The sequence below is a fragment of the Microcaecilia unicolor genome, chromosome 6 (genome assembly GCF_901765095.1).
Source record: "Microcaecilia unicolor chromosome 6, aMicUni1.1, whole genome shotgun sequence".
In the NCBI taxonomy this organism is placed as follows: Eukaryota; Metazoa; Chordata; class Amphibia; order Gymnophiona; family Siphonopidae; genus Microcaecilia; species Microcaecilia unicolor.
In genome coordinates, this window is record NC_044036.1 from 268,434,861 (window position 1) to 268,447,330 (window position 12,470).

At 42.2% G+C, this 12,470-nt stretch overlaps 1 protein-coding gene across 1 annotated transcript in view; it reads left to right on the top strand.

Moving 5' to 3' along the window:
- ADGRD2 (adhesion G protein-coupled receptor D2) overlaps positions 1-12,470 on the top strand; it is a 249,142-nt gene that overhangs the window by 232,720 nt on the left and 3,952 nt on the right. The window contains exon 25 of the mRNA XM_030206996.1: positions 2,304-2,334. Coding sequence (XP_030062856.1) covers positions 2,304-2,334 — 31 coding nt within the window. The remainder of the gene's footprint in view (positions 1-2,303; positions 2,335-12,470) is intronic.

Below are 12,470 nucleotides of genomic sequence, written 5' to 3' on the forward strand. Positions count from 1 at the left end.
ATGTAATCGCAATAAACTTAGCTTTCCAGCTGTCCAGTCACTCGTTGCAGTTCTTTCAACTACCCACGGCCCGACTTTGGCCAAGGTTTCGATTACTGCTTCAGGGTTACCATGGACTTGAGCTGGGCAGTTTTTGCTGGATCTGTGCTCTCGCTTTTTCCTCCATTAAATACCAAGTTTTGCATATGTAGATATCAGGTGTCTGGTTATTATAACAAAATTGATATTCTACAAGCTTCATTACAATAGTTAGCATTGAGTATCCAGGTCAGCCCCTGATCTGGAGGTTATGTGTGTGCTGGCCAGTATGTGGGTGCTGGTGAGATGTGTATCTGGGAACATTTATATGAAGTCCACAGCAGTGCTTCCTAGGGTGCCCCATTGCTCTCCTGGGATGTCTGGGGGACCAGTCTGCTAAAAATGCTGGCCCCTCCTATATCCCAATGACTTCATTTTCACTTGTACTTTTATTTTTTTTTAACTGGCCTGGAAAAATAAATGCACAGAGCACAAAACCTTGTTAAAAAATAGACTTTTGTGTTTCAAAAATTGCCATATTTCCTATTTAGATTTGGAACATTTAGTGCAAAACATCCAAAGTCCGACTTAGATGTCATATCAAAAATGCTTCTCCGTGTGTCCTTATAAAATTCTAGTCTAAACAGCAAAAATTGTGCCTATCTTGTAGGAGTGGCCATCAAACATGTAAATGCCCATGTCTAGATTATTCACATAGTTTAGAATATTTTATACTCTACTTGCAAGCTCATCCCCTGGCCACACCCATCATGTCATGTCACATACTTTTAGGCCAGCTGGTATGTTATGAAAGTCATTTATGCATGTAAGAGGCCATATAGACATGAAAATAGCTTTATAAAATTACCTCCTAAGTGTGTGATGGTTCTCACTAAAATGATTTAGGGCCCTGTTTACTAGGCCACGCTATAGGCACGCTAGCCGTTTTCCCATGCACTAAAAATTAGTGCATGCTAACGCTAAAGACACCCATAGGAATATATGGGTGTCTCTAGCATTAGCGCACGCTAAGTTTTAGCATGTGCTAAAAATGCTAGCGCACCTTAGTAAACAGGGCCCTTAGGTTATCTCACAAAAAAATAACCATGAATAAAATTGGGGAAAAAAATCCAAAACAAAATTAACAAATTTTTACTGCCCACTCCTAGAATATAATTCTTGGTAATTCTTTCATACTCACTTTATCCTCTCATGAATATGTCTCAACATCTCCACAACTGCTTGGCAGTTGGTTTTGATGGGCCATGTTGTATCTCTTGTGTCTTAATTCATTTAGGGACCCTTTTACTAAGCAGTGGTAAACCCACTGCAGGCTTGCTGTGTGGCAATCCAGAACTACTGCTGGCCCAACACAGGCGCCAGTGGTAGTTACACCCCCAGCACGCAGAATTTCCTGCGCTAGCAAAAATATTGAAAAAATATTTCTGCAGGAGGGTTACTGCCTGGATTAGCCTGGCAGCTCTTACCAACACCTCAGTGGATGGTGGTAAGTGCTTCCCTGCTTCCCCTCCCCTCAACAAAATGTCTGTGCAGCAAGTGCAAACTTAGTACATGGCCATTTCATTTTTGGCCATTTTTACCCGCTGGAGTGGTAAAAAGGGCCCTAGCACATGGCAAAAATGGCTGCCGCCACTAGCACAGGGCCTTTTTTTTTTTTTTTTTTTTTACCACAGTTTAGTAAGAAAGCCCCTAAATGATATCATCCCACTTAATCTACAAAATAGTTTTATATAGTTGGACAATTTTACTGTGGAACACCAGAGGTTTATGATCCATTTATAACCCTTATGAACCTTGTGTTGGTATAATTTAATATTCAGTATAAAATAAAAGGGGAAACCAAAACAGTTTGCAATTTGATCAGCAAATTTCTAAAGAAAGGTTCTTTTTTTCTAACTTTTTTCAACATATATATTATTTATTTATTTGCTGCATTTGTATCCCACATATTTGCAGGCTCAATGTGGTTTACATTATGCCGCAATGGCGATCACCATTAACGGAATGATAAGTACAGAGTGGTGTTACAATTAAGGTATATAAAAATATCAAGTAAATTAGAAGTAAATAAATAAAATATCAAGTGAATTGGAAGTAAATAAATAAATAATTCAAACAGGTATATAAGATCAAGGACAAGGTATAACGTTCAATAATAACAATGTGATTAAAGTAACCAGATTAAAGGGTTCAATGTTGGTTTGTTCTGGTGCATTTTAGATGTCAAGTCTTATATATACTAATGCATATCTTTCTTTCCATAGGCAGTAGAACTGACTGCATTCAAATCATCAGGTAACTATTTTATTTTGCCTAGGACAGATGCATGATCTATTTTTTCTCAGAATATGATCCCACTGTTCTTTTGTGCAAAAGGTACACCGTGTTTGTTACCATCTAAGTCTGGGTAGAGACAAGTTTTGCGGTACTCTTGTACATCAAACCACGTGACAAATTAAAATGCTATTTGTGTGCATCAATTTACTGAATACATTTCTTCAAATTGAAAACTATGAGCAATATAAAGCTGGACAAGTTAGTAAACAGGGTCTGCTATTTGCAAATAGTGGAACCTACATACTAATGCACAATAAGGTTTTGCCATTGCCACACATGAATTGCAATTTTTAACACACATTAGCAGCAAAACCTCTACATTTTAAACTCTCTTGGAATAAAGGGAGTGTGTGTACCATGTGGAGAAAAACAGTCTTGATATTAACACACATCAACACAGTGGCAGACAATACAGAACAGGAGCGGGCTGACAGTGACCTGGGTCCCCAGGCAGCAAGGGTGATCTGCCACCCCACCCCTCCACTGTGCTACCACCCCCCCCCCCCCCCCCCCCGCCGCACTGATGCCCCCTCACACACACCACAGTCCCCTGAGCCTCAGAAGGCCCTTCCCAGTCCTGGTATTCTGCCCTATGCGCCATATTTTCAAAATGGTGTCCAAGACTTCCCATGGTAGTCTTGCAGGTCTTGACAGTCTCATGAGACCTCCCCAGGGAGACTCGGCAGCCATTTTCAAAACACAGCAGCACAGGGCAGAATAGTGGCAGCGGGCAGGAAAGAGTGTTCTTTCCTGCCCCCCTCCTGCAGTGGCCACTAGACCACCAGGGCCCTTCAAGGTAGGATGGGGGGCGTGGTTTATAGTATACAGTGGTGGGCAACCAGGCAGAGCCTCTGGGCCCTCAGGCACTGCCAGAATGGTCATTCCACCCCTGATACAGATGCGGTTAATACCTTTGAAAAATATAAGGACCCTTTTACAAAGCTGCAATAAGCACCAACGTGTCTGGAGATGGAGAGTGGGCATAGTCTGCACTAATTGGTTAATGCAGCTACATTGTCACATGATAACTGATTAGCATGTGCTTAGCACATCAGCTTTTACCAGCTACATAATGTGTGGAGGTAGGAGCTCATGCACTAATGGCAAAGTTAGTACATGGTCATTAATAAAGAAAATAGAAATCTTGGCCATTTTACCCCAGCGGTAAAATTGGCCTTAGCACACAGGAATGACCTGCATAAGGGCACAGTAAGGCCACTTTACTGCTGTTTTGTCAAAGGGTCTCATAGTTAATTGTCCTACAAGGGATTCCTTGCATTATGATAATACATATCAGTGTCTTCCTCCCTACCCCCTTGCCTGTATTAATACACATGCAAGCTCATGTACTAACAGCATATGCTAACACTCTTATTTCACTTCATTTGCTGCCCAGTAACTGAAGCCATTTATCACACTAAGGGGCCCCTTTTACTAAGCTGCGGTGAAAGGGACCCTGCATTAGTGGCGGCAGCCATTTTTGCCATATGCCAGGGCCCATTTTACTGCAGCAGGTAAAAATAGCTAAAAATGAAATGGCCATGCGGTAAGTTCGCACTTGCCACGCAACCATTTCAGAGGACCACTTACTACCCCCTATTGAGGTGGCAAGCTAACCCCCCGGCGTATGCCAATGCACTGGAAATGGCATATGCTGGGGGTAGAACTACTGCCATCATCCGCATTGGGCTGGTGGTAGTTCCAGGTTGCTGCGCGGCAACCCTTAAGTAAAAGGGCCCCTAAGGGAAGAACTTATCAATGTAACTAGGTCTTATCGGGGTCTCCGGTGGAGGATAGGTGCCGGCATGCGATGCATTGTTCCCATTCTGCTCAGGGCGACTCCCTGAGCCGGTACGTCAAGCTCCATCTCTGGCCACCTTCAAATCTAAGCTAAAAGCCCACCTTTTTGATGCTGCTTTTAACTCCTAACCCTTATTCACTTTGTTCAGAACCCTTATTTTATCATCCTCACTTTAATATTCCCTTATCTCTGTCCTAATTAGATTGTAAGCTCTGTCGAGCAGGGACTGTCTCTTCATGTTCAAGTGTACAGCGCTGTGTATGTCTAGTAGCGCTTTAGAAATGATAAGTAGCAGTGGTGTGCTGGAGGGGGCTCTCGCAGGCTCGCAAGAGCCATTTGTTAAGTTTTTAAGAATTGTGGGAGCTCGTTGTTAAAATAGCCCCCCCCCCCCCATGACTACTTTAACAACTGGCTTCCAAAATGCTCCTGAATTCTCTTTTACTTTGCTAGCAGGGAAGCTGAGCCCTGCAAACCAAGTAAATAGACTGCTGCTACTCCCCGCTCCTTGTTTCCAGCTCTGAGCAGCAGGCATGTGAGTCAAGTCCCAGTGTGCTGCTCAGAGCCAGAAACAAGCAATGGGGAGTGGTGACAGTCCATTTATTGGCTGGTGGGGCTCAGCCTCCCTGCCAGCAAAGGTATGCCTGCCCGCACGAGGGAGAATAGAGGCATAGATTGCCCCCACCAGTCCACCCCTGGACCTCCCAAATTGCAGGGCTGGCTACGCCTGGAGAGAGAACCCATTGTTAAAAAATTTACCAGCACACCACTGGGTAGTAGTACTATTGCATAAAATGAGACTTGTGCTAAAATAGCATATCTTAATGATTGCCATGTTGATAACGATAGCCCACGTTGATAACATCCTCCCTAGGAGCATAGTTACTAACATAGGCTACCATTAAAACATGTTATTGTACTGTTAACCCCAGTTATTAGTAACTAGGGGGTCCTTTTACTAAGCTAATGCATGCTTACCTCAGGTTAGAAAGCAGTACCACAAGGTTCACTCAGGCATCCCGTAGTAACTTTGGGCTCGGCACGCACTACCGGTGCACTAAAAATGAAAATTTAATTTTTTAGCACTGGGGGCTTGTTTTGGGGCTGGAGAGTGGGTGTGGCTATTCAAATCTGTTAGCGTGTGGGCATTGCTGCGCACTGATTAGCACCTGAGCCCTTACCATCCACAAAATAGGCGGCAGTAAAGGCTCACGCACTAATGAGGAGATCATGTGGCCATTATTGGAAAAATAGAAAAAATATGCCTTTCACCTGCAGCGCTAAAAGTGGCCTCAGTGCGCAGGAAACACCTGCACTGGAGCTACTGCAGGCCATTTTTTAGCGCTGCTTGGTAAAAGGGCCCCTTGGCATTAATGCATAAAATGGGACCTGTGATAAAATAGCACGAGCTAGTGGTAAACTAACATGTCTTATTGTAGCCCATGTTAATAACTAATACCCCCGAATGCTTTTAATGCACCAAAAACCAGCAGCAAAAGGCTGGGTTTTGTATCACTTCAGTTGGAAAATATATGAAATGCAGCAATAAAATGTCATTCTGTTTTCAGTGTTTTGAACATATGGACTCCTTAATATAAAGCAGGCCATTCTCATGGTCCCTGTGGTGGTCCTTCTGCTTCAAAACACAGTCTGAAGGGAATGAGGATAGAAGTAGATGCATGGCAGAGAGTAGGGAGGAGAGGACAGACATTTTGACATCTTAGACTCATCTCTGCTCACTTCTAGGTAGCACAAGCCTCACACATGACTTCTGGTGTCTTCATTTTATTTTGAGGCTGTGTACCGTCTTGCTGAAAAATGTTGATATTCTTACAGGTGTTGCTTTTGATTTACAGTGGCTAGAGCCATATTTGATGATAGGTCAGCTCAAATCCTTTACCCAGCACTTACAAAGATTAGGATCTTGGTTGAAACTATCAGGGGAGATTTAGGGATTGCCTCTGGAATAGTTGGTAGGAATTAGCAAGAAATTGGCAGCTTTCCTTTGCTGTCTTTTTTACAGTTAGGTGCAGGTGGAAGAATATTGGAATGCTGAAGACAGGTAGGAGCTTTGAAGTGGTCAATTTGTCATCTCAGACATACCAAGACCAGAATAATTTATTGCCTTGCTTTTCTGATTTTTTTTTCAAAAGGATTTTTTATCAGTATTATTGCACAACCAAAAAAAAAAATTTGTATACAAACCTAAAAATTTATGATCAAACTTAGGGCCCTTTTACTAAGACACATGGAGGCATATTTTCAAAACACTTAGACTTACAAAGTTCCACAATAACATATATAATTTTGTAAGTCTAAGTGCTTTGAAAATGAGCCCCATAAGCATCTACGCATGCCCAACACACGTCAAAATGGAGTTACCACACGGCTACCATGTGGCTCTGATGGCAATTTCATTTTTGCCGTGCGTCCGATACGCACGTCAAAAAAATGTATTTTCTGCTGCACGTATCAGACTCACGCCAAGTGGCATTTGGCACACATAGGCCATTACCGCCAGGTTACAATGTGAGACTTTACCGCTAGGTCAATGGCTGGCAGTAAGGTCTGAGACCCAAAATGGACCCGCGGCAATTTTCATTTTGCCACATGTCCATTTTCAGCAAAAATTTTAAAAAGGCCTTTTTTACAGGTGCGCTGAAAAATGATTCTGCTCGCACCCAAAAGCTGCGTCTACACTACCATTTTTCAGCGCACCTTAGTAAAAAGACCCCCTAATAAGATAATTAAGCCTTAAATTAAAAAAGGGAAGTATTTCTGGACTGGTTGCATCACCTGCCTTGGAATATGCAGATTCTGCTTTATCAAGGGGTTTTCCCCTTATGGATGCACAATGCCTCTGGTGAATAGTGTTTCAGCTGACTTGGATTTCATTCATTGATGGTGATCTGACACTGTAGCATTACATCCTATGAAAAGCATGAGACTGAACTGAGACATGATAGCTTTTCAAATATTTTTTTTTGTTATTCAATTGTTTTATAATATATTTTTAAAGAAAAAATAATGACAGCTCAACCAGTTCAGTTCCTGCATGAATGAGAGTGCACGCACCTTTTCTGGGTAGCATCTTAGAGGCATTAGGATTGTGCTAGTTTCATACAATACCTACTTCTCCATCTGCTACTAATTTTCCATTAATTCTGCACTCTCTCCCAAAACGTTTTAGCCACATGGGAAACAATAAGGGAATTCAGGGTTTCTTAATTGCTATCAAAAGTTCAAGATTTTTGGTAGCCCTGCTTACTTTGAAGTAAAATTCCATTTCTTTGGAATATATGCCACTTAGGGGTTCACTTTCGAAACAGAAAAACGTCTCAAAAATGGCACAATGCGGCAGATGGATGTTTTTTTTCACAAAAATGTAAAAATCGTATTTTTGAAACTCATTTTTAAGACTTTCTATGCAGTTTGTCTAAATCTCAAGGGGGTGTGTTGGATGTGTATTTTGGGCAGGACTAGGGTGCGCATATAAATGATTTGGATGTTTTTCTGTGATAATAGAACATTGTAAAAACGTCCAGGCGAAATACAGAATGCTTTTAGCTAGACCTGTTTCAATTATGACTAAATAACAAAAAAGTGTCCAAACTGACTCAATGACCATTGGAGAGATAAAGATATGACCACCCTTAACCCTCCCCTCCCCCGGTGGTCACCGACCCACTTCCATCCCCCTAAGAGGTGAAAGGAACAGTACATACCAGGCTCTATGACAGATGCAGATATAATGACCATTCCTCTCAGCACAGCAAGCAGGTCCCTAGAGTAGCCTAGTGGTCTGTGCAATGAACTGTAGGGAAGGAGATCCAGGCCCATATCCCACTCTAACTGGTGCACTTATATTGGAAAGTGTGAGCACCCTAAAACCCACAAAATACCTACTGAACCCACATATAGGTGATACCTGCAGGCATAAGGACTGTTGTAGTGGTGTACAGTATATTGTTTTGCTATTCCTGGAGGGCTCAACATACAATATAAGGAGGTTATGATGTGAGGTGTACCTGGGACATTATATGAGAAGTTTTCTGCAGTGCCTTCTAGGCTGCCCCACTGCTCTGCTGGGGATGTCTGTTTTCAGTCTGGTTAGAATGCTGGCCCCCAGACATCCCAACGGCTTGTTTTTGTGCGTTTTTCCTTGGATTTTTTTGTTGTTTGAAAACGGCCCTTAAAGAAAGGCACACTGAGCACAAAAACATCTAAAATAGGGTGATTTTCAAACCAAAAAGATAGATGTTTTTCTGGTTTGAAAATGACCATGTTTGACACTGGATATTTGGATATTTTTTTGTCCAAAATTGGATTTGGATGTCATATCGAAAATGCCCCCCCCCCCCCCCCCACCACAGGTACCATGAATTTCCAGTGTGTATTTTATTTTATTTTTTTTTTCATTTTACTTTTACATCAAGACTCTTATCGTGGGAAGGGAGCCTATCCAAAGTGCCTGTGATAGAACTTAAAAACAACCTGCCAATAATTTCCTTTAATGAGATATTTGCAAGTCAAAAATGTGTACATTGCTTCTTAACCTTATGGTTAAGATCAAGTGTAATTGGAGGATGGTCCCTTTGTATTTTGGGGCTAAGACTGAATGCTGTTCAATTCCATCCCACAATTATTCCTCTGATAAGACTGGAAGAGAACCGCCCATGCATATTTTCTGCTGCAGCCCCATTGTTGTTGGACTCTATGGTGGCAATCCTGTAGATTGGAGCCACAAAATAGCCATTCTTGGCACCTGTTCTATAACAGAAGTTAGGCACCCAAGCAGTTATAGAATACAAATGTAAAGTGGCATTGGCACACCAAAATGTAGGCATGGCAGCTTATGTCAACTCAATTACAGGCATAAGTAGGTGCGCCTAAGTGTGCCATGCCTCACAAGCAACCTATATTATATAATTTGTGCATGTTGCTAGGCAAAATGCCCATGACATGCCCATTCTCTGCAATGTTAACACTCCCTGTGCTGTTGCAGACTAAGGGGCCCTTTTACTAAGCTGCATAGGTGCTTCTCCAGCTTATTTTTGAAGGAGAAGGGCGGCTATCTTCCAACACAAATCGGGAGATGGCTGGCCTTCTCCTAAGGCCGGCAATAATCGAAATCTGATTTTGGCTAGCTTCAACTGCTTTCCATCGTAGGGCCGGCCAAAGTTCAAGGGGGCGTGTTGGCAGTGTACCGAAGACGGGACGGGGGCGTGGTTAAGAGATGGCCGGCCTCGGCAGATAATGGAAAAAAGAAGGCCGGCGCTGACGAGCATTTGGCCGACTTTACATTTTGTTCACAAGCAAGCCTAGAAAAGGTGCCCGATGTGAATGATAAGATGTAATTGAGAGCTCTGTTTAATATAACTGGAACTTAATAAAAAAACAGTTAAAAAAAAAGAAAAGGTGCCCGAACTGACCAAATGACCACCGGAGGGAATCGGGGATCACCTCCCCTTACTACCCCAGTGGTCACCAACCCCCCTCCCACCCCCCCCTGTATGCCAGCCTCAAATGTCATACCCAGCTCCAACACAGCAGTATGCAGATCCCTGGAGCAGTTTTTAGTGGGTGCAGTGCACCAGGCAGGCGGACCCAGGCCCATCCCCCCCTACCTGTTACACTTGTGGTGGTAAATGTTGAGCCCTCCAACCCCCCCCAAAACCCACTGTACCCACATGTAGGTGCCCCCCTTCACCCCTTAGGGCTATGGTAGTGATGTACAGTTGTGTGGAATGGGTTTTGGGGGGCTCAGCACACAAGGTAAGGGAGCTATGCACCTGGGAGCAATTTGTGAAGTCCACTGCAGTGTCCCCTAGGGTGCCCGGTTGGTGTCCTGGCATGTGAGGGGGACCAGTGCACTACAAATGCTGGCTCCTCCCATGACCAAATGGCTTGGATTTGGCCGGGTTTAAGATGGCCGCCATTAGTTTCCATTATCGACGAAAACCAATGGCAGCCATCTCTATCGCCGGTGATCTCTAAGGGCGGCCCAAATGTTGAGATTTCGCCAGCACCGACTGTATTATCGAAACGAAAGATGGCCGGCCATCTTGTTTCGATAATACAGTCGGGTACGCCGCTTTACAGGGCCGTCATTAGAGATGGCCATCCCCATTCGATTCTGCCCCTCCACGTGCACCAATTTGGAACTACCGCATGGCCTGGGCGGTAATTTCATTTTTTATGTGTGTCCACCAGAAAATATATTTTATTTTCTGGCGCATGGCGTGAACCGGGTGGTAATCAGCATTGTACACGCGCTGACGATTACCACCTGGTTAATGTGCGAGACCTTACCGCTACGTGAATGGATATTGGTAAGGTCTCAGGCCCAAAAAGGACATACGCCAATTTTCATTTTGCCACACGTCCATTTTCAGCCCCCCCCCCCCCCCCCAAAAAAAAGGCCTTTTTTGCAGGTGTGCTGAAAAAATGGACCTGCACATGTCCAATACACACATCTGTACTAGCGCGGGACACTTTTCAGCGCACCTTAGGAAAAGGACCCCTAAGGGTCTAAAGCACACATTTCATATAATAGCACCTAGCACCTATGCACGTAACTTCCAACTAGACACTAATCATATGCAGCCTGATATTTAAAAGAAAATGGCCGTTAAAATGGCACTTAGGCTATCTGGGGATATTCAGCACTGAATAGCCAACTATCCGGCACTGAATATCACCAGATAGCCTAAGTGCCAACTATCCGCCAGTTTTTAAAGGCAGATCAGCCATATTTGGCAGCCATAATAGGTAGAATAACTTTGGCTGGTCTGACTTTAACTGGCCAGTGCTGAATATCAACTTGGCAGGTTAAAGTCGGACTGGCCAAAGTTAAACCGGATATTTAATGACAGTCACCAGAAAGGGAAGGGACAAAGGTCTAGGAACCAGATATATCAATAAAGATACGTGGGGGGAGGGGAGGAGATCTGTGAAGCATTCATTTTCTTTTCAAGCTATGTATTTTCCTTGTTTTATAACAATTTGGCTTCCATTGTATTCATTCCACATGTTGCTAAGATGCACATAGTAGATGGTATTAGAACTGAACAGGAATGAGAAGGATTGCAGTGTTCTGTACACACTACTAAGTCATAATCTTAGCACAGGAGAGAACTGCAATGTCTTCCACTATTTCATAAAAATATGTATGTGGTTTACTTTTAAAATGCCTAAAAATAATCTTTTACAAATTCACATCAGAGATAATACTTTATATTTGTGAGGGCCTAAAAGACTGCAATTTTGAGTCAAGAACCCAGACCCACATTACACCCCTTTTCTTCCCCTTCCTGAAGCATGAAAGATTTCAGAATCAAAATGTGGAGAAAATTAAAGCTTCCAGGAAAACTGTTGATAGCTCATAAGATGGTATTTATAAATAATGCCGATTTTACCGATTGCTTTAATCCATCATATTGGAAACCAGCACATCCACCTGGAATGAAAGTACTATTGCAGATAGCTCATTGGTTGGCAATCCAGGATTGTAATGTTTTTGTCCACCTCTAATTTGCAATGGAGTGATGTATGCAAATTTGTGTAAGCATGTATAGATTAACAACATATGGTTATAAATATATATTTATATTTATAACCATGTATATAAATGGTTATCTATCGGGGACAATTTCTCCAAATAGGTTAGTTTTGTGTATAGAGATACAAGGAAGAACACTCTTCTGCACTGAATCAAGAATACCAAAAAAAAAACAGCAAAGGCGACAAACACAAACTGAACAAAATCAAGGTGTATTATCTGTATATTTGATTAAAACATTTTTTATCACTTTTTATTTACTTGTACTTTTTAGTATTTAAGTATTTTGAATCCTATTATGAATGTTTTTTTCTTAATTATTTTATTTATTAATATGTCATTATTTCACAACAAATTATGAATATGCAATAGGCATTAACAACAGGAAGTAAAAAAAAGGAAATAACATTTAAGGCCTATTCGTCCACAAGTTAAGAAACATTGGTTCCAAGAATCAAGTAATATAACTAACAAAGGCAATAAGAGAAAAAAAAAAAAAATTATAATCCCCACCAGTTGCTACCTCGGGGTTGCTGATCCCAGCCTGCTATTTTATGGAGGGCATACAACATTCATATCTACTCTAGCATCAAGAAATTCTTTTAACTGTTTAGGGTCAACAAATTGAAACTGTTTGCCCTCAAGCATTAAATTACATATACAAGGAAATCGTAATACAAAATTTATTCCCAATGCCAACGCTCTAGGACGCAGTTCCAAAAAGGCCCTGCGTCT